General features: G+C 47.8%; 2 protein-coding genes and 22 non-coding genes across 24 annotated transcripts; 22 read left to right on the top strand and 2 right to left on the bottom strand.

Moving 5' to 3' along the window:
- Positions 1-58: 58 nt before the first annotated feature.
- trnag-gcc lies at positions 59-129 on the top strand. The gene has a single exon. It is a non-coding gene; the product is annotated as a tRNA-Gly (tRNA).
- Positions 130-2785: 2656 nt separating this feature from the next.
- LOC117815960 lies at positions 2786-7839 on the bottom strand. The gene is made up of 8 exons (XM_034687982.1): positions 7778-7839; positions 7386-7675; positions 7012-7080; positions 6602-6712; positions 6368-6436; positions 5091-6216; positions 3747-4942; positions 2786-3621 (listed from the first exon to the last, which is right to left on the bottom strand). Exons 3-8 carry the CDS (start codon positions 7067-7069, stop codon positions 2786-2788), a joined length of 3396 nt encoding a protein of 1131 aa, XP_034543873.1. The 5' UTR covers positions 7070-7080; positions 7386-7675; positions 7778-7839.
- Positions 7602-9998, bottom strand: LOC117815916. The gene is made up of 4 exons (XM_034687941.1): positions 9748-9998; positions 7974-8670; positions 7778-7849; positions 7602-7675 (listed from the first exon to the last, which is right to left on the bottom strand). Exons 2-4 carry the CDS (start codon positions 8662-8664, stop codon positions 7602-7604), a joined length of 837 nt encoding a protein of 278 aa, XP_034543832.1. The 5' UTR covers positions 8665-8670; positions 9748-9998.
- Positions 9999-10374: 376 nt separating this feature from the next.
- trnag-gcc lies at positions 10375-10445 on the top strand. Its single transcript has one exon. It is a non-coding gene; the product is annotated as a tRNA-Gly (tRNA).
- A 345-nt stretch (positions 10446-10790) lies between these two features.
- trnag-gcc lies at positions 10791-10861 on the top strand. Its single transcript has one exon. It is a non-coding gene; the product is annotated as a tRNA-Gly (tRNA).
- A 345-nt stretch (positions 10862-11206) lies between these two features.
- On the top strand, positions 11207-11277 carry trnag-gcc. The gene has a single exon. It is a non-coding gene; the product is annotated as a tRNA-Gly (tRNA).
- A 386-nt stretch (positions 11278-11663) lies between these two features.
- trnag-gcc lies at positions 11664-11734 on the top strand. The gene has a single exon. It is a non-coding gene; the product is annotated as a tRNA-Gly (tRNA).
- Positions 11735-12495: 761 nt separating this feature from the next.
- trnag-gcc lies at positions 12496-12566 on the top strand. The gene has a single exon. It is a non-coding gene; the product is annotated as a tRNA-Gly (tRNA).
- A 386-nt stretch (positions 12567-12952) lies between these two features.
- trnag-gcc lies at positions 12953-13023 on the top strand. The gene has a single exon. It is a non-coding gene; the product is annotated as a tRNA-Gly (tRNA).
- Positions 13024-13368: 345 nt separating this feature from the next.
- On the top strand, positions 13369-13439 carry trnag-gcc. Its single transcript has one exon. It is a non-coding gene; the product is annotated as a tRNA-Gly (tRNA).
- Positions 13440-13784: 345 nt separating this feature from the next.
- Positions 13785-13855, top strand: trnag-gcc. The gene has a single exon. It is a non-coding gene; the product is annotated as a tRNA-Gly (tRNA).
- A 345-nt stretch (positions 13856-14200) lies between these two features.
- trnag-gcc lies at positions 14201-14271 on the top strand. The gene has a single exon. It is a non-coding gene; the product is annotated as a tRNA-Gly (tRNA).
- A 345-nt stretch (positions 14272-14616) lies between these two features.
- On the top strand, positions 14617-14687 carry trnag-gcc. The gene has a single exon. It is a non-coding gene; the product is annotated as a tRNA-Gly (tRNA).
- Positions 14688-15032: 345 nt separating this feature from the next.
- Positions 15033-15103, top strand: trnag-gcc. The gene has a single exon. It is a non-coding gene; the product is annotated as a tRNA-Gly (tRNA).
- A 386-nt stretch (positions 15104-15489) lies between these two features.
- trnag-gcc lies at positions 15490-15560 on the top strand. The gene has a single exon. It is a non-coding gene; the product is annotated as a tRNA-Gly (tRNA).
- A 761-nt stretch (positions 15561-16321) lies between these two features.
- On the top strand, positions 16322-16392 carry trnag-gcc. The gene has a single exon. It is a non-coding gene; the product is annotated as a tRNA-Gly (tRNA).
- Positions 16393-16778: 386 nt separating this feature from the next.
- Positions 16779-16849, top strand: trnag-gcc. Its single transcript has one exon. It is a non-coding gene; the product is annotated as a tRNA-Gly (tRNA).
- A 345-nt stretch (positions 16850-17194) lies between these two features.
- trnag-gcc lies at positions 17195-17265 on the top strand. Its single transcript has one exon. It is a non-coding gene; the product is annotated as a tRNA-Gly (tRNA).
- A 345-nt stretch (positions 17266-17610) lies between these two features.
- Positions 17611-17681, top strand: trnag-gcc. Its single transcript has one exon. It is a non-coding gene; the product is annotated as a tRNA-Gly (tRNA).
- Positions 17682-18026: 345 nt separating this feature from the next.
- On the top strand, positions 18027-18097 carry trnag-gcc. Its single transcript has one exon. It is a non-coding gene; the product is annotated as a tRNA-Gly (tRNA).
- A 345-nt stretch (positions 18098-18442) lies between these two features.
- On the top strand, positions 18443-18513 carry trnag-gcc. The gene has a single exon. It is a non-coding gene; the product is annotated as a tRNA-Gly (tRNA).
- Positions 18514-18858: 345 nt separating this feature from the next.
- On the top strand, positions 18859-18929 carry trnag-gcc. Its single transcript has one exon. It is a non-coding gene; the product is annotated as a tRNA-Gly (tRNA).
- A 386-nt stretch (positions 18930-19315) lies between these two features.
- Positions 19316-19386, top strand: trnag-gcc. Its single transcript has one exon. It is a non-coding gene; the product is annotated as a tRNA-Gly (tRNA).
- Positions 19387-20147: 761 nt separating this feature from the next.
- Positions 20148-20218, top strand: trnag-gcc. Its single transcript has one exon. It is a non-coding gene; the product is annotated as a tRNA-Gly (tRNA).
- The last annotated feature ends 68 nt before the right edge of the window (positions 20219-20286 follow it).

Raw genomic sequence — 20286 nt, 5'->3', positions numbered from 1 at the left:
GTGAACCTCATGGTGGTGGCATGCGGCTGCGGCGGCCCACTTTTGCAGCAAACATGGAGCATTGGTGGTTCAGTGGTAGAATTCTCGCCTGCCACGCGGGAGGCCCGGGTTCGATTCCCGGCCAATGCACAGAGAGTTTTAACGGTGTCCCACTGTGGTAGCAACCGTGCAGATAGACAAAATGAGCTCTGCCCCAGACACAGACAAACTTGAATAGTACAACTGAGGTCAGGAGCCATAAGCATCCAACAATTCAACTCAAAGAAACACCAGACAAGTGAGCGCATTGCAATTTTGCCCTGATGGTGACGCTGGATGACCAAAGGGATTACAATTGGTCCTCAAGGGGAACAGCAGAGTGTGTGGACAATTTACAGAGGACAATCCATGGCGATTTTTCACTCAAAGCGAGCATGGTGAACCTCATGGTGGTGGCATGCGGCTGCGGCGGCCCACTTTTGCAGCAAACATGGAGCATTGGTGGTTCAGTGGTAGAATTCTCGCCTGCCACGTGGGAGGCCCGGGTTCGATTCCCGGCCAATGCACAGAGAGTTTTAACGGTGTCCCACTGTGGTAGCAACCGTGCAGATAGACAAAATGAGCTCTGCCCCAGACACAGACAAGCTTGAATAGTACAACACAGGTCAGGAAACGTAAGCATCCAACAATTCAACTCAAAGAAACACCAGACAAGTGAGCGCATTGCAATTTTGCCCTGATGGTTACGCTGGATGACCAAAGGGATTACAATTGGTCCTCAAGCGGAACAGCAGAGTGTGTGGACAATTTACAGAGGACAATCCATGGCGATTTTTCACTCAAAGCGAGCATGGTGAACCTCATGGTGGTGGCATGCGGCTGCGTTCAAGCATGGTGAACCTCATGGTGGTGGCATGCGGCTGCGGCGGCCCACTTTTGCAGCAAACATGGAGCATTGGTGGTTCAGTGGTAGAATTCTCGCCTGCCACGCGGGGGCCGGTTGCGAATAGCTGTAACAGAAGATAAGCCAATAGGATTTAAGTGTATTAAAGTGTCTATTTTTTTTAATCCAAGGTGTTCGGATGCTTACTCAGTGTGGGTTCGAATCCCCACTGAGACATCTGAGATAAGATGAGATTTAGGCTATGATTGTAGATTTAGGCTATGATTGTTTGTTGTTAACTTGTTTATTGAGCGTGAAGTACCTGGACTTGATGTATGAATCATTTTAGTTTAAAGACCTTATTTACCAACGTTTACTAAGATATGAAAATATCGTTGATTTACTTGTTTTAATATACAGATGAAATCATGCACACCTTTGAAAAAGTAATATAAAAGTTTGAAACCACATTGAAATGTCCATGCTGGTGAACCTTTTTTATTCAGACCTGATAAAGCATTTGAGACAGAAGGTTTAGTATATAAATGATACATTTAAGTTGAAAAGAAGCTTTGTTATTTTGATTCCAAGCAGTAAAAAAAGACAATAAGTTTCAATTTGATTCATGAAAATAGTTTTATTGATAAGCAAGTTATAATATTCAGATCTTTAAATTTTTTAACATTGTTTCACAACAGAAGAAACTCCTATAAACTACTATCAACACACTTATAAAGAGGGGACATCTGAATGGAATGCAGTGCAGGGGAAGAAGTGAGGTATAGGAAAAAGGGAAGTAGGATGTTATAAGATACAAAGTATTATCAGGACCTTTAGTGACAGTTATGACTACAATGTTACTTTAAGATCCTCTTAAACCATTGATTCCCAAAGTGGGGCCCATGGTTATGACAGTGGAAGGCATCAAGCCTAAATAAAAGCAATGCACATTGTTTTGCATTGCCAGAAAAGAATGGCAAATTGTGTTGCAGAACTTCCAGGTAAATGCCAGGGTGACAATTAATCTATAGCAGACAATTAAACTACAGCAGACATCACAACTTTTAAAACAAAGACAAGAAGTCATATCTTGCCCTCAGCTTTAGCTTTACAATGGTGGTTAGAAAATATAGCCACACTCCTTACTTTGCCACATGCTACCTGTCTGAGAGTTTTTACTGCACTTGCCTCAACCAAGACAAGGTACAGATCAAAGGTGAACATTTAAAATGAACTTAAGAGAGGCAGCTGCACCCCAGACTTAAGCAGATCTGTAACACAAGACAAAGCACACACTAATCATTTAACACTATTGCAGGACTGAAAGTAAAAATCTTAAAAGCAGATTTTCATTAAAAAAAGATATATTCAGGAAGTCAGATTTAAAAAATCAGTTTAAAGCAATGACTGTTGTTACATTTTAAAATTTGAACGTTCATTTTGCAGTCCATGGATACAGTATGTTTATGTGTTGATGTGTAGGGTCAGGGGTAAGGGGGCTTGATAATATTTCCATCTGCCAGGAGGGGGCCCCAGCAGAAAAGGTTTGGGAACCACTGTCTTAAACACAGAGATATAAAAGCTGTCCAATTTCAATATTTACACATAAACACTTTCATATTTACATATATACAAACATCTATTCAAAAATTAATTTTCATTTACACAGAACACAAAACAATAATTATACACAAACTCTGAAGAGTTTAATGCTTTTTTCTTTCCTCCACCAATCTTTGTCGCTCGGCCTCATAGAAAGGAGACGCACAAAACTCTTTCCAGCTCATCTCTCTGGCCATTCCCTCATTGCGGTACAAAGAGTACACTTTAGAGGGGCAGTAAATATATTTTCCTGCCACTCCTGGGAAGCCCGAATGGATGTGTGGGCTGTTCGGCCCCTGTTTCAGTTCCAGGTGACAGAACCTACAGAGGCGGCCGGCTGGATGGGTGTCTGGTCGCTTCCTTCTTTTTTTCCACCTTCTCTTCCACACGTTTTTTGGTTTCCTCCAACTCCCTCTGGAAGAAATCTGTGTGGACAAACTGCTCAAAGGGCATCTTGGCATCAGAAAGTCCCTCAGCAGCATAACTCTGATGCACCTTCTTAGAGCAGTAGAAATAGCGCACAGGCCCCTGTTGGTAAAAAAAGTGGATGGAGGATCCATCCGTCCCATATCGAGACTTGGGCTGTCCACAGGCAAGACACGTCTTTGTCTGCTTTCTCTTCTGCTCTGGCTGGGGCTGTTGTTGCTGCTGCTGCTGCTTTTCCAAGATGCCCTCCACAATTTTCTCAAGGGAGTCTTGGGTTAGAGGTGTGGACAGGGCAGGTGTAGGGGGCGTGACAACAGCTGCCTCCATGGTGACCACAGGAACACAAGTAGTGTCACTCCCCTCTGTTAAAGAGTGCCACAGCTGCTGAGTGTCCAGAAGTTTTTCCTGACTTGTGTTCAAGGAGGAACTGGTGTTCAGGAGTTTTGCCAGGTGCTTCACATAGTGAGATATGTGCAGCCTGGTTGTGGGGTGGAGCAAGCTGTTTGGATCTGTGGCTGACTGATGGACCATGTCAGCGTATTCTTGATCCACAAGCTTCAGGCGGTCCTTCTCTCCATGGTGCTTCTGCAGCAAACTGTCAATAGCAGCTTTCATGGGTGCTGTCCAGCGTGTGTGGTCCAACACAAAAACTCTTCCGCCAGTTTTTATGGGTCCAGTGCGGGCACTCCTTGGTGAGGAACTCAAAGGCAGCGGCAGGGCATGTGAGATTTCTGGAACACATAAAGCAATAATAGTTCCTCAGTTGATCATGTTATTACAGTACAATATAATGATGAGCAACTGTAATGTCCGAATTTCCTGCAGGGATAATAAATTATTTCTGATTCTGACATACCCGTTGCTGCTGAAGGATCCAGGACTTCTTCTGGTGGCATCTCCTGCTTTAGCAGCGCACCAGCAGAGAGTGGATGGCCGATGGATGGTGCTGGTCCAGGGGATGGCACGCCAGAGGGCAGTGTCAAACTGGAGGAGGGTGCCACGTCTGGAGCTTTATCTTCAGCAGGAGCAGCAGGTGTCTGCCGGGGGGGCGGAGGCATAAGAGCGGCAGGCTCATCTCTCTTCAGAGTCCTGTGTTTGTCCCAGTCCAGTGGGACTGGACGGCAGCCTGGCTCTCTGTACTGAAGGCCAAACCTCTCTCCAGTGTCCCTGTCGGAGAGGAGAAATGCAGCATACTTCTCCTGCCCTGTCACTCTCATGGAAGCAGCGTTTAACTCGCACATTAAAGCTGGGTCAAAGACAGCAGGGAGGATGACACCTGGCTGTTTAAGGTCCACCAGCCGCTGGTAGTTCCATCGTGCTACCCCTGTCATACCCTGGGCCTGGAACAATTCAGGGGAGACATGAGTGCCAGTGACCCAGTGAGCCTGGTGGAAATGGTATCCCTCCTGCTGTGATGTACCTCTGACAGGGATCCAAATCGGGACTTTGGCACCTTCACCAGGTACGTGGTTCAACTGCAGAGTTCCTCGGTACCTGTACATTATGCCCTCGGAGAGTTCAGGGTCACTGAGGCACCCACGGAGAATGTGCACTCTCTGAATTCGCCATCTCTTCAGCATGGATGGCTTAAAGAGTGGGACATTGTTAGGGTCCGTCGCCAGGTGAAAGTGACTCAGGACTCTCTCCACTCTGTCCAGCAGCTCTGTTGGATGGGGTATTTTAATCCTGCAGTGCTCCCGTATGTGCTGTTTGGTGGGATTGGCTGGATGAATACCACAGAACCTATAAGCATCCTGGAGCCTCTTCAGGTCTTCCTGATCCACAACAGAGAAGGCAGCAGAGAGGAGCTTACAGAAAGTGCTGTACAGAGGGTGATGCTCAGAGGTGCACTCCCGTGAAAAGCGCCTCAGACAGTGAAACAAGTCCAGTTTCACAACAATGTTCTCATTATAATGCGATCTTGAGGCACAGGTGTTCAACTGTCTTCCAGAGGTCGCTCCAGCAACAATGGACGGGGTAGTCTTCCAGGCATCCCAGTTAAGATGTTCTCCAAGGATGCTGTCTGGGATTTTAAAGGCAGCACAGCAATCCCTAATGTAAGGCACAAAGACACAGCAGAATTAAAAAAAAAAACATTGAAGAAACTGAATTGAATTAAAAATAAATAAATAATTTTTGTTAATTACAGAAAACATTGTCAGTTTGAATGAGATTGAAAACAGAAGATGGCTGCGCTCACCTGTCCATCCAGTGGTAGCCTGCCTTTTCCACTCCAGCATTGCTGTACCTCTTGGCCATCCCCTGGTACATTGGCTCCAAGGACCTCTCAGTCTCAGACTGAACCATCACCCAGGATGCGATGAGCCAGTGCTCATTCATCACAGCATAACTGGACATGACCCCAGAGGCTAAGGTCACCTTCCTTGCCACTTTTCTGGTGTGGTCGGACCGGAAAACATGCCCAAATGTTCCCTGGAGGAGCCTGGACATAGCTGGCTCTTGACGTTTGAACTCCTCCAGCAGGCAGTCAGTCAGGTAGAAACCGGACACAGAGACTCCACCCCAGCCATCTTGCTTGTCATATGACCCAAAAGCGCGTGGCTGGTTTTCTTTTCTCAGAAACTGCCCGATGCTCCTCTGGCCATACACTCCAGCCTCAGCATCTCTGACACTCTCTATGGCTTGAAGGTATGCCAGGTGAGCTCGCTCATACTTGAGGTGCATGAGCTCATTCACCTGGTTGGCCATATCTGTTGGTGACTTGCCAGAGCACCTCAGCTCATCCATAACAGACTTACAGATGGCCTTCTTGTAAGTCAGGAATGCAGGCAAAAGGTTGGTGAAGCGCTTGGGGAGTTTCTCAAGCCATCGCGGACTGTCGGCAAACCAGGTCTTTCGACAGTCCTTGCAGCAGAGTCGTGAGGAGAGGATGTAATATTGGCCGCTGGTGCCAACAATCACCCGAGGCCTGCCCACCCCTGCAGAGACCACCTGTGGATGAGGACAGCCATGGAGACAGGGCAGGATGTAATTGTTCCTCAATCTGACCATGATTGCACTCTCAGGTTTCCAAATAAAAAATGGGTGGAGCTGAAAGAAGTTGGGGGATGGGAGCTCAGCCACGGAATCTATGAGCTCAGGTTGTGGAGGAAGACGCCACAATGAAATTGTGTTCCCCGGATTACGCACTGGACAAGACCCAGGCCACAGCCCGAGATCCTGAAGCTCTGTCCTCATCCAGAGCTTCTGGTGATGAGAACAGCTCCAGCTGCTCATGTCATGGTCATGGTCATGGTCATGCACAGGCACAGGCACAGACACAGGAACAGGAACAGGAGCAGGAACAGGGGGGTGAGCTGAGGGAACTAGGATTAAAAAAAAGACAATAGAACACAAATTATTATTTTGGTTCAGATAATTATTAAAGGTTGCATAGTTTAAAGCAGAATTAACACAACATGTTAGTGTCAGGAGTCAGAAAAATGGAGGAAATGTTTACATTCTCTACGTTCTTACCATCTTCAGCACTGTCCTCAAGTCTGACTTCATTTTGTGAAGCGGTGCAAGCAGCACTTGGTCTGGGTTCTGAAAAAGGAGTGCAGTCTTTCTGTTATGCATTTGTACAGGCTATAAACATAAAGACATGATGACGAGATATAAAGATATTGTGAAAGTTATACTCAGTTAAGTCAGCTGTGCATTAAGCATATATGAACGTCATTCCTACACAAAAATGGAAACATCCTTTACCTGGAGTTGACTCAGAACTCAACGGTTTTGTGGCACCAGCAGTCTCCTTCACTAGGAATGCCAGCTCTGGTGGAAGGGGCACAGGTGTCTTCCTTTTCACACCTGATGAGGCTGATGCAGCAACAGGAAAGTTAATAAGCTCATCATTAATTTTATGAAATTGCAATAAACACATTTGATTATGTTATGTGATTATTTTACAATAAACCACATTATATTATTATCCTTCTTATCCAACATCAATCTCTTGTCTTATGTAGGCTTGTACAAATGACTTTATTGTTTGTACATAAACAACGTAGTGTACTGGAGCCAAATTCCTTGTATGTGTATATGTGTAAAGATACCTAGCTAATTAGGCTAGTTTAGATTCTGATTCTGATACATGAACAGTATTACAGTATTTTTACCTTCAACCTGTGATGCCTGCAGTTCAGGAGTAGTGTTCGGCCGAGGTTTGGACAGCATTGCAGATGGAACTAGAATAGACAAAATAATCAGTTGTTTCAAAATTCACAAAATATTTAAGTGTTTTTGTTAGTAGGAACTCAAACAGTCAAGCTTACTTCTCCTGCTTCTCAAAATTTGGGTTGTTAAATGTTAAATTGTCACAGACACACCAAATGAACTTACAACACTAATCACTACTCTCTAGTCTAAGCAGGGAGAAGCATTTCGACTTAATGAACAAGCATGCATTTAAGTGTTAGCATATATATGCAATGTGGCATATATATATTTGTTTTTAAATACAACATGCATAGAAAAGAAAATGTGTACTTACCCTCATAGTGTTTGCCATGAATTCATTGTGGCAGTGATCAATTCATAGTCCTTAGGACAGTTATTACAACGTCAGCTAACAGTATTATTAAAGGAACACAGCCGGAACATGGCCAGAACACAAACAACACACAGAGAAATAGTTTAAGTCGAGGTTCAGTTTTGGGGGGCAATTCATCATGTAAAAGAATTGTACTCCAGTCCTGAAACCTATTATTTAAAAACCTTTCTTTGCTCTTGGGGACACTCCTGGTATGGCAGCTGCTGGTAAGGGTGCTGCTGACACAGTGTCTGGTTACAAACAGAAAATGGGAAATAACAGATATCAGATACAACACAGAGTTTGCCACTGTCAGTTTTGACAATCAGTCAATGTAATAAAAGTGCACTTACAGGTCTGCACTTGTAGTTCAGAGGATTTCATGCTTATCATTGCACTCTCAAGCTCTTCATCCTCGTCCATCACTGTGGTCCAGACAAATATTACAGGACACAAAAAAGAATAAGTTTACCCAAATTTAGATAGGTTAAAAGTATTAGTCACATGTCATCAGAAATAGCGATTAGAAATATAAATGAATTAATTTACCCAGCGGTTTGGGGACTCTTGAGGGACGTTCGACGGGTGGGGAAGCTGAGGCGGATTGCTGCCTCTTCTGTAGGTACAGCTGCAGCTTGAACATGCGTGTTCCTGGGCAACAGCTCTTCCCCAAAACGAAGGTTGCATAGCCATCAGCTCTGCTGTCCCAAATCTCCTTCCAGGTGCTCTTAGCACGAGTGCCAAAGCCAACTAGCTGGTCATCTTCCAATGAGGCTGCCATATCACCCCCTCCACTTGCCTCATAGGTTTGGAGAGACTGGATCTCAGCTAAACTGAGGGAATAATGGACAAAGGATTGTAGGCTGTCCTTGCTATGTCCTGCAGTCACACTGACACCTGATGCTTCCTCCTTTTGCAAGTTCCTAATAAGATACATTGTGTACCCTATGTCGTTCTGCAAAAGCCACCTGAAAGATTTCCCTTTATACTTCCCAAACTGCAGGATGTAGTCTCCCAGCACCTCTGTACGGTCGGAGGCGTCCCCTCCTCTCTGACGGACCACAGCCAGAGCATTCTGATGAACAAGGTCAGCCCGTATGGGCGCAGACTTGTCCTGCAGAGTGGCGTCCTCCTTAATTCGTCTGGCTTCCTTTGACGGCTCCTGGAGGAGAAATCCGAGTGGTCCCTTGCGGAACACAACACAGACTTTCCCCGGGAAGAACAACAGTTTCCTGTCCATCTTTGCCTAATATGAGAAAATAACAGAATTTTAGGTTTATTTTAATTAAATACTGTGAGAAGATATTTGTGGAAAAAAATATTAGAATATTTCAGATCACATGTTATAATCCCACTCAAATAGAATTAGCCAATTAAGTATTTTACAGCTTCAAAACTTCTAAGATCTTCAGTACAAAGTTCAGGAGGCCAAGAAGACAATAGCTTTTCACACCTTTCTGATCTTCACCTACTCTTGGATCTAAGGGGGAGGAAGTGTGTGTGTGTGTGTGTGTGTGTGTGTGTGTGTGTGTGTGTGTGTGTGTGTGTGTGTGTGTGTGTGTGTGTGTGTGTTTCTGTACATCTGAGAGTCTGCCTGTGAACTAAAGTGTAAGAGGGTGGGGTGGGAGCAGCAGGAGGGGGAAAGCACAGAATGTGTGATCAAGAATAGAGGGGAGGGGGGGGGGGGGGGGCCGTAGATGTGGAAAAAAACTGTGTGCCTAAGCACCTGCGTTAAAGTGTATGAGTTTGGAGAGGGGCAAATGGGGCAGGAGAGGAGTTCCTATCAAATAATTGTAGAAAAAAAATGACATTCGATATTGTAGTTACTCTGAAAGCTCGTGTAACACCCATGGTCCTGATAAAAGTTTACTTTACTTCACAATTAAATAGATAACGTTTGTTAAAACAACATGGATAAGTTTAAGACAACATCAAATGCATTCGGTTTGGGATAGATTGTATAATAATGTATTTCTTACATATTTATCTAAATGATTAAATCTATGACTTACTGCTTAATTTCACTACGAGCAGATCTGATCTGTCACCGAACGGGCGATTCTAGTTATTGACACAAAATCAGTTTCGGTAATGTTTAGCGTACATGAAAACTGTAAACATAATAGCAAAAAATGACCATGTCCATTCATAATGTATCATATGTATCAATTGTCTGACAGAGAAAAGCCGGGAAAGCCCTGTCACTTCAAGCTAGTACTACGGTATTACTGTAGATATACATACTACCTGCTATAAAACTTTGAGTGATAAGTCCATAAATTTAACCAATAGTTTTACATTTATGCCAAACAAAGTCTCTTACCTTTGATTATTTAATACTGCCTGATGAGAATTCGAAGAGAGTAGATAGCGTCTTGTATCCACCGAAGTCCGCTTGGAATGACAGCCAGCTTTAGAGTCTGAGCGATTTCTAAAAAAAGAAAACTCGGGACAGCGCCACTAAGTCGTAGTGGCCAAAAGTATATTGCATCCATAGTGGTTTAGCACTACCATAGAGAATGAATGGGAAACGGTTTAGGGCCGTTTAGCTAAACAATTCTCGATGCTCGCGCGGGAGGCCCGGGTTCGATTCCCGGCCAATGCACAGAGAGTTTTAACGGTGTCCCACTGTGGTAGCAACCGTGCAGATAGACAAAATGAGCTCTGCCCCAGACACAGACAAGCTTGAATAGTACAACACAGGTCAGGACACGTAAGCATCCAACAATTCAACTCAAAGAAACACCAGACAAGTGAGCGCATTGCAATTTTGCCCTGATGGTTACGCTGGATGACCAAAGGGATTACAATTGGTCCTCAAGCGGAACAGCAGAGTGTGTGGACAATTTACAGAGGACAATCCATGGCGATTTTTCACTCAAAGCGAGCATGGTGAACCTCATGGTGGTGGCATGCGGCTGCGGCGGCCCACTTTTGCAGCAAACATGGAGCATTGGTGGTTCAGTGGTAGAATTCTCGCCTGCCACGCGGGAGGCCCGGGTTCGATTCCCGGCCAATGCACAGAGAGTTTTAACGGTGTCCCACTGTGGTAGCAAACGTGCAGATAGACAAAATGAGCTCTGCCCCAGACACAGACAAGCTTGAATAGTACAACACAGGTCAGGACACGTAAGCATCCAACAATTCAACTCAAAGAAACACCAGACAAGTGAGCGCATTGCAATTTTGCCCTGATGGTTACGCTGGATGACCAAAGGGATTACAATTGGTCCTCAAGCGGAACAGCAGAGTGTGTGGACAATTTACAGAGGACAATCCATGGCGATTTTTCACTCAAAGCGAGCATGGTGAACCTCATGGTGGTGGCATGCGGCTGCGGCGGCCCACTTTTGCAGCAAACATGGAGCATTGGTGGTTCAGTGGTAGAATTCTCGCCTGCCACGTGGGAGGCCCGGGTTCGATTCCCGGCCAATGCACAGAGAGTTTTAACGGTGTCCCACTGTGGTAGCAACCGTGCAGATAGACAAAATGAGCTCTGCCCCAGACACAGACAAGCTTGAATAGTACAACACAGGTCAGGACACGTAAGCATCCAACAATTCAACTCAAAGAAACACCAGACAAGTGAGCGCATTGCAATTTTGCCCTGATGGTGACGCTGGATGACCAAAGGGATTACAATTGGTCCTCAAGCAGAACAGCAGAGTGTGTGGACAATTTACAGAGGACAATCCATGGCGATTTTTCACTCAAAGCGAGCATGGTGAACCTCATGGTGGTGGCATGCGGCTGCGGCGGCCCACTTTTGCAGCAAACATGGAGCATTGGTGGTTCAGTGGTAGAATTCTCGCCTGCCACGCGGGAGGCCCGGGTTCGATTCCCGGCCAATGCACAGAGAGTTTTAACGGTGTCCCACTGTGGTAGCAACCGTGCAGATAGACAAAATGAGCTCTGCCCCAGACACAGACAAGCTTGAATAGTACAACACAGGTCAGGACACGTAAGCATCCAACAATTCAACTCAAAGAAACACCAGACAAGTGAGCACATTGCAATTTTGCCCTACTGGTGTCACTAGATAACCAAAGGCATTACAATTGGTCCTCAAGGGGAACAGCAGAGTGTGTGGACAATTTACAGAGGACAATCCATGGCGATTTTTCACTCAAAGCGAGCATGGTGAACCTCATGGTGGTGGCATGCGGCTGCGTTCAAGCATGGTGAACCTCATGGTGGTGGCATGCGGCTGCGGCGGCCCACTTTTGCAGCAAACATGGAGCATTGGTGGTTCAGTGGTAGAATTCTCGCCTGCCACGCGGGAGGCCCGGGTTCGATTCCCGGCCAATGCACAGAGAGTTTTAACGGTGTCCCACTGTGGTAGCAACCGTGCAGATAGACAAAATGAGCTCTGCCCCAGACACAGACAAACTTGAATAGTACAACACAGGTCAGGACGCATAAGCATCCAACAGCTCATCTCAAAGTAACACCAGACAAGTGAGCACATTGCAATTTTGCCCTACTGGTGTCACTGGATGACCAAAGGGATTACAATTGGTTCTCAAGGGGAACAGCAGAGTGTGTGGACAATTTACAGAGGACAATCCATGGCGATTTTTCACTCAAAGCGAGCATGGTGAACCTCATGGTGGTGGCATGCGGCTGCGGCGGCCCACTTTTGCAGCAAACATGGAGCATTGGTGGTTCAGTGGTAGAATTCTCGCCTGCCACGCGGGAGGCCCGGGTTCGATTCCCAGCCAATGCACAGAGAGTTTTAACGGTGTCCCACTGTGGTAGCAACCGTGCAGATAGACAAAATGAGCTCTGCCCCAGACACAGACAAACTTGAATAGTACAACTGAGGTCAGGAGCCATAAGCATCCAACAATTCAACTCAAAGAAACACCAGACAAGTGAGCGCATTGCAATTTTGCCCTGATGGTGACGCTGGATGACCAAAGGGATTACAATTGGTCCTCAAGGGGAACAGCAGAGTGTGTGGACAATTTACAGAGGACAATCCATGGCGATTTTTCACTCAAAGCGAGCATGGTGAACCTCATGGTGGTGGCATGCGGCTGCGGCGGCCCACTTTTGCAGCAAACATGGAGCATTGGTGGTTCAGTGGTAGAATTCTCGCCTGCCACGCGGGAGGCCCGGGTTCGATTCCCGGCCAATGCACAGAGAGTTTTAACGGTGTCCCACTGTGGTAGCAACCGTGCAGATAGACAAAATGAGCTCTGCCCCAGACACAGACAAGCTTGAATAGTACAACACAGGTCAGGACACGTAAGCATCCAACAATTCAACTCAAAGAAACACCAGACAAGTGAGCACATTGCAATTTTGCCCTACTGGTGTCACTGGATGACCAAAGGGATTACAATTGGTCCTCAAGGGGAACAGCAGAGTGTGTGGACAATTTACAGAGGACAATCCATGGCGATTTTTCACTCAAAGCGAGCATGGTGAACCTCATGGTGGTGGCATGCGGCTGCGTTCAAGCATGGTGAACCTCATGGTGGTGGCATGCGGCTGCGGCGGCCCACTTTTGCAGCAAACATGGAGCATTGGTGGTTCAGTGGTAGAATTCTCGCCTGCCACGCGGGAGGCCCGGGTTCGATTCCCGGCCAATGCACAGAGAGTTTTAACGGTGTCCCACTGTGGTAGCAAACGTGCAGATAGACAAAATGAGCTCTGCCCCAGACACAGACAAGCTTGAATAGTACAACACAGGTCAGGACACGTAAGCATCCAACAATTCAACTCAAAGAAACACCAGACAAGTGAGCGCATTGCAATTTTGCCCTGATGGTTACGCTGGATGACCAAAGGGATTACAATTGGTCCTCAAGCGGAACAGCAGAGTGTGTGGACAATTTACAGAGGACAATCCATGGCGATTTTTCACTCAAAGCGAGCATGGTGAACCTCATGGTGGTGGCATGCGGCTGCGGCGGCCCACTTTTGCAGCAAACATGGAGCATTGGTGGTTCAGTGGTAGAATTCTCGCCTGCCACGCGGGAGGCCCGGGTTCGATTCCCGGCCAATGCACAGAGAGTTTTAACGGTGTCCCACTGTGGTAGCAAACGTGCAGATAGACAAAATGAGCTCTGCCCCAGACACAGACAAGCTTGAATAGTACAACACAGGTCAGGACACGTAAGCATCCAACAATTCAACTCAAAGAAACACCAGACAAGTGAGCGCATTGCAATTTTGCCCTGATGGTTACGCTGGATGACCAAAGGGATTACAATTGGTCCTCAAGCGGAACAGCAGAGTGTGTGGACAATTTACAGAGGACAATCCATGGCGATTTTTCACTCAAAGCGAGCATGGTGAACCTCATGGTGGTGGCATGCGGCTGCGGCGGCCCACTTTTGCAGCAAACATGGAGCATTGGTGGTTCAGTGGTAGAATTCTCGCCTGCCACGTGGGAGGCCCGGGTTCGATTCCCGGCCAATGCACAGAGAGTTTTAACGGTGTCCCACTGTGGTAGCAACCGTGCAGATAGACAAAATGAGCTCTGCCCCAGACACAGACAAGCTTGAATAGTACAACACAGGTCAGGACACGTAAGCATCCAACAATTCAACTCAAAGAAACACCAGACAAGTGAGCGCATTGCAATTTTGCCCTGATGGTTACGCTGGATGACCAAAGGGATTACAATTGGTCCTCAAGCAGAACAGCAGAGTGTGTGGACAATTTACAGAGGACAATCCATGGCGATTTTTCACTCAAAGCGAGCATGGTGAACCTCATGGTGGTGGCATGCGGCTGCGGCGGCCCACTTTTGCAGCAAACATGGAGCATTGGTGGTTCAGTGGTAGAATTCTCGCCTGCCACGCGGGAGGCCCGGGTTCGATTCCCGGCCAATGCACAGAGAGTTTTAACGGTGTCCCACTGTGGTAGCAAACGTGCAGATAGACAAAATGAGCTCTGCCCCAGACACAGACAAGCTTGAATAGTACAACACAGGTCAGGACACGTAAGCATCCAACAATTCAACTCAAAGAAACACCAGACAAGTGAGCGCATTGCAATTTTTCCCTGATGGTTACGCTGGATGACCAAAGGGATTACAATTGGTCCTCAAGCGGAACAGCAGAGTGTGTGGACAATTTACAGAGGACAATCCATGGCGATTTTTCACTCAAAGCGAGCATGGTGAACCTCATGGTGGTGGCATGCGGCTGCGGCGGCCCACTTTTGCAGCAAACATGGAGCATTGGTGGTTCAGTGGTAGAATTCTCGCCTGCCACGTGGGAGGCCCGGGTTCGATTCCCGGCCAATGCACAGAGAGTTTTAACGGTGTCCCACTGTGGTAGCAACCGTGCAGATAGACAAAATGAGCTCTGCCCCAGACACAGACAAGCTTGAATAGTACAACACAGGTCAGGACACGTAAGCATCCAACAATTCAACTCAAAGAAACACCAGACAAGTGAGCGCATTGCAATTTTGCCCTGATGGTTACGCTGGATGACCAAAGGGATTACAATTGGTCCTCAAGCAGAACAGCAGAGTGTGTGGACAATTTACAGAGGACAATCCATGGCGATTTTTCACTCAAAGCGAGCATGGTGAACCTCATGGTGGTGGCATGCGGCTGCGGCGGCCCACTTTTGCAGCAAACATGGAGCATTGGTGGTTCAGTGGTAGAATTCTCGCCTGCCACGCGGGAGGCCCGGGTTCGATTCCCGGCCAATGCACAGAGAGTTTTAACGGTGTCCCACTGTGGTAGCAACCGTGCAGATAGACAAAATGAGCTCTGCCCCAGACACAGACAAGCTTGAATAGTACAACACAGGTCAGGACACGTAAGCATCCAACAATTCAACTCAAAGAAACACCAGACAAGTGAGCACATTGCAATTTTGCCCTACTGGTGTCACTAGATAACCAAAGGCATTACAATTGGTCCTCAAGGGGAACAGCAGAGTGTGTGGACAATTTACAGAGGACAATCCATGGCAATTTTTCACTCAAAGCGAGCATGGTGAACCTCATGGTGGTGGCATGCGGCTGCGTTCAAGCATGGTGAACCTCATGGTGGTGGCATGCGGCTGCGGCGGCCCACTTTTGCAGCAAACATGGAGCATTGGTGGTTCAGTGGTAGAATTCTCGCCTGCCACGCGGGAGGCCCGGGTTCGATTCCCGGCCAATGCACAGAGAGTTTTAACGGTGTCCCACTGTGGTAGCAACCGTGCAGATAGACAAAATGAGCTCTGCCCCAGACACAGACAAACTTGAATAGTACAACACAGGTCAGGACGCATAAGCATCCAACAGCTCATCTCAAAGTAACACCAGACAAGTGAGCACATTGCAATTTTGCCCTACTGGTGTCACTGGATGACCAAAGGGATTACAATTGGTTCTCAAGGGGAACAGCAGAGTGTGTGGACAATTTACAGAGGACAATCCATGGCGATTTTTCACTCAAAGCGAGCATGGTGAACCTCATGGTGGTGGCATGCGGCTGCGGCGGCCCACTTTTGCAGCAAACATGGAGCATTGGTGGTTCAGTGGTAGAATTCTCGCCTGCCACGCGGGAGGCCCGGGTTCGATTCCCAGCCAATGCACAGAGAGTTTTAACGGTGTCCCACTGTGGTAGCAACCGTGCAGATAGACAAAATGAGCTCTGCCCCAGACACAGACAAACTTGAATAGTACAACTGAGGTCAGGAGCCATAAGCATCCAACAATTCAACTCAAAGAAACACCAGACAAGTGAGCGCATTGCAATTTTGCCCTGATGGTGACGCTGGATGACCAAAGGGATTACAATTGGTCCTCAAGGGGAACAGCAGAGTGTGTGGACAATTTACAGAGGACAATCCATGGCGATTTTTCACTCAAAGCGAGCATGGTGAACCTCATGGTGGTGGCATGCGGCTGCGGCGGCCCACTTTTGCAGCAAACATGGAGCATTGGTGGTTCAGTGGTAGAATTCTCGCCTGCCACGCGGGAGGCCCGGGTTCGATTCCCGGCCAATGCACAGAGAGTTTTAACGGTGTCCCACTGTGGTAGCAACCGTGCAGATAGACAAAATGAGCTCTGCCCCAGACACAGACAAGCTTGAATAGTACAACACAGGTCAGGACACGTAAGCATCCAACAATTCAACTCAAAGAAACACCAGACAAGTGAGCACATTGCAATTTTGCCCTACTGGTGTCACTGGATGACCAAAGGGATTACAATTGGTCCTCAAGGGGAACAGCAGAGTGTGTGGACAATTTACAGAGGACAATCCATGGCGATTTTTCACTCAAAGCGAGCATGGTGAACCTCATGGTGGTGGCATGCGGCTGCGTTCAAGCATGGTGAACCTCATGGTGGTGGCATGCGGCTGCGGCGGCCCACTTTTGCAGCAAACATGGAGCATTGGTGGTTCAGTGGTAGAATTCTCGCCTGCCACGCGGGAGGCCCGGGTTCGATTCCCGGCCAATGCACAGAGAGTTTTAACGGTGTCCCACTGTGGTAGCAAACGTGCAGATAGACAAAATGAGCTCTGCCCCAGACACAGACAAGCTTGAATAGTACAACACAGGTCAGGACACGTAAGCATCCAACAATTCAACTCAAAGAAACACCAGACAAGTGAGCGCATTGCAATTTTGCCCTGATGGTTACGCTGGATGACCAAAGGGATTACAATTGGTCCTCAAGCGGAACAGCAGAGTGTGTGGACAATTTACAGAGGACAATCCATGGCGATTTTTCACTCAAAGCGAGCATGGTGAACCTCATGGTGGTGGCATGCGGCTGCGGCGGCCCACTTTTGCAGCAAACATGGAGCATTGGTGGTTCAGTGGTAGAATTCTCGCCTGCCACGCGGGAGGCCCGGGTTCGATTCCCGGCCAATGCACAGAGAGTTTTAACGGTGTCCCACTGTGGTAGCAAACGTGCAGATAGACAAAATGAGCTCTGCCCCAGACACAGACAAGCTTGAATAGTACAACACAGGTCAGGACACGTAAGCATCCAACAATTCAACTCAAAGAAACACCAGACAAGTGAGCGCATTGCAATTTTGCCCTGATGGTTACGCTGGATGACCAAAGGGATTACAATTGGTCCTCAAGCGGAACAGCAGAGTGTGTGGACAATTTACAGAGGACAATCCATGGCGATTTTTCACTCAAAGCGAGCATGGTGAACCTCATGGTGGTGGCATGCGGCTGCGGCGGCCCACTTTTGCAGCAAACATGGAGCATTGGTGGTTCAGTGGTAGAATTCTCGCCTGCCACGTGGGAGGCCCGGGTTCGATTCCCGGCCAATGCACAGAGAGTTTTAACGGTGTCCCACTGTGGTAGCAACCGTGCAGATAGACAAAATGAGCTCTGCCCCAGACACAGACAAGCTTGAATAGTACAACACAGGTCAGGACACGTAAGCATCCAACAATTCAACTCAAAGAAACACCAGACAAGTGAGCGCATTGCAATTTTGCCCTGATGGTTACGCTGGATGACCAAAGGGATTACAATTGGTCCTCAAGCAGAACAGCAGAGTGTGTGGACAATTTACAGAGGACAATCCATGGCGATTTTTCACTCAAAGCGAGCATGGTGAACCTCATGGTGGTGGCATGCGGCTGCGGCGGCCCACTTTCGCAGCAAACATGGAGCATTGGTGGTTCAGTGGTAGAATTCTCGCCTGCCACGCGGGAGGCCCGGGTTCGATTCCCGGCCAATGCACAGAGAGTTTTAACGGTGTCCCACTGTGGTAGCAAACGTGCAGATAGACAAAATGAGCTCTGCCCCAGACACAGACAAGCTTGAATAGTACAACACAGGTCAGGACACGTAAGCATCCAACAATTCAACTCAAAGAAACACCAGACAAGTGAGCGCATTGCAATTTTTCCCTGATGGTTACGCTGGATGACCAAAGGGATTACAATTGGTCCTCAAGCGGAACAGCAGAGTGTGTGGACAATTTACAGAGGACAATCCATGGCGATTTTTCACTCAAAGCGAGCATGGTGAACCTCATGGTGGTGGCATGCGGCTGCGGCGGCCCACTTTTGCAGCAAACATGGAGCATTGGTGGTTCAGTGGTAGAATTCTCGCCTGCCACGTGGGAGGCCCGGGTTCGATTCCCGGCCAATGCACAGAGAGTTTTAACGGTGTCCCACTGTGGTAGCAACCGTGCAGATAGACAAAATGAGCTCTGCCCCAGACACAGACAAGCTTGAATAGTACAACACAGGTCAGGACACGTAAGCATCCAACAATTCAACTCAAAGAAACACCAGACAAGTGAGCGCATTGCAATTTTGCCCTGATGGTTACGCTGGATGACCAAAGGGATTACAATTGGTCCTCAAGCAGAACAGCAGAGTGTGTGGACAATTTACAGAGGACAATCCATGGCGATTTTTCACTCAAAGCGAGCATGGTGAACCTCATGGTGGTGGCATGCGGCTGCGGCGGCCCACTTTTGCAGCAAACATGGAGCATTGGTGGTTCAGTGGTAGAATTCTCGCCTGCCACGCGGGAGGCCCGGGTTCGATTCCCGGCCAATGCACAGAGAGTTTTAACGGTGTCCCACTGTGGTAGCAACCGTGCAGATAGACAAAATGAGCTCTGCCCCAGACACAGACAAGCTTGAATAGTACAACACAGGTCAGGACACGTAAGCATCCAACAATTCAACTCAAAGAAACACCAGACAAGTGAGCACATTGCAATTTTGCCCTACTGGTGTCACTAGATAACCAAAGGCATTACAATTGGTCCTCAAGGGGAACAGCAGAGTGTGTGGACAATTTACAGAGGACAATCCATGGCAATTTTTCACTCAAAGCGAGCATGGTGAACCTCATGGTGGTGGCATGCGGCTGCGTTCAAGCATGGTGAACCTCATGGTGGTGGCATGCGGCTGCGGCGGCCCACTTTTGCAGCAAACATGGAGCATTGGTGGTTCAGTGGTAGAATTCTCGCCTGCCACGCGGGAGGCCCGGGTTCGATTCCCGGCCAATGCACAGAGAGTTTTAACGGTGTCCCACTGTGGTAGCAACCGTGCAGATAGACAAAATGAGCTCTGCCCCAGACACAGACAAACTTGAATAGTACAACACAGGTCAGGACGCATAAGCATCCAACAGCTCATCTCAAAGTAACACCAGACAAGTGAGCACATTGCAATTTTGCCCTACTGGTGTCACTGGATGACCAAAGGGATTACAATTGGTTCTCAAGGGGAACAGCAGAGTGTGTGGACAATTTACAGAGGACAATCCATGGCGATTTTTCACTCAAAGCGAGCATGGTGAACCTCATGGTGGTGGCATGCGGCTGCGGCGGCCCACTTTTGCAGCAAACATGGAGCATTGGTGGTTCAGTGGTAGAATTCTCGCCTGCCACGCGGGAGGCCCGGGTTCGATTCCCAGCCAATGCACAGAGAGTTTTAACGGTGTCCCACTGTGGTAGCAACCGTGCAGATAGACAAAATGAGCTCTGCCCCAGACACAGACAAACTTGAATAGTACAACTGAGGTCAGGAGCCATAAGCATCCAACAATTCAACTCAAAGAAACACCAGACAAGTGAGCGCATTGCAATTTTGCCCTGATGGTGACGCTGGATGACCAAAGGGATTACAATTGGTCCTCAAGGGGAACAGCAGAGTGTGTGGACAATTTACAGAGGACAATCCATGGCGATTTTTCACTCAAAGCGAGCATGGTGAACCTCATGGTGGTGGCATGCGGCTGCGGCGGCCCACTTTTGCAGCAAACATGGAGCATTGGTGGTTCAGTGGTAGAATTCTCGCCTGCCACGCGGGAGGCCCGGGTTCGATTCCCGGCCAATGCACAGAGAGTTTTAACGGTGTCCCACTGTGGTAGCAACCGTGCAGATAGACAAAATGAGCTCTGCCCCAG

Source organism: Notolabrus celidotus, chromosome 1 (assembly GCF_009762535.1).
Source record: "Notolabrus celidotus isolate fNotCel1 chromosome 1, fNotCel1.pri, whole genome shotgun sequence".
Lineage (NCBI taxonomy): Eukaryota > Metazoa > Chordata > Actinopteri > Labriformes > Labridae > Notolabrus > Notolabrus celidotus.
This window is presented reverse-complemented; position numbering and strand designations above follow the sequence as displayed.

Coding starts and splice junctions, on each gene's coding strand:
- LOC117815960 (XM_034687982.1), bottom strand. CDS start 7,069: ATGCTGTCCAAACCTCGGCCGAACACTACTCCTGAACTGCAGGCATCA. Junction 4,943..5,090: donor GGCTACCACTGGATGGACAG/GTGAGCGCAGCC, acceptor GCCTTACATTAG/GGATTGCTGTGCTGCCTTTA. Junction 3,622..3,746: donor GGATCCTTCAGCAGCAACGG/GTATGTCAGAAT, acceptor TATGTGTTCCAG/AAATCTCACATGCCCTGCCG.
- LOC117815916 (XM_034687941.1), bottom strand. CDS start 8,664: ATGGACAGGAAACTGTTGTTCTTCCCGGGGAAAGTCTGTGTTGTGTTC. Junction 7,850..7,973: donor AAGAGTCCCCAAACCGCTGG/GTAAATTAATTC, acceptor TCTGGACCACAG/TGATGGACGAGGATGAAGAG. Junction 7,676..7,777: donor TGAACTACAAGTGCAGACCT/GTAAGTGCACTT, acceptor GTTTGTAACCAG/ACACTGTGTCAGCAGCACCC.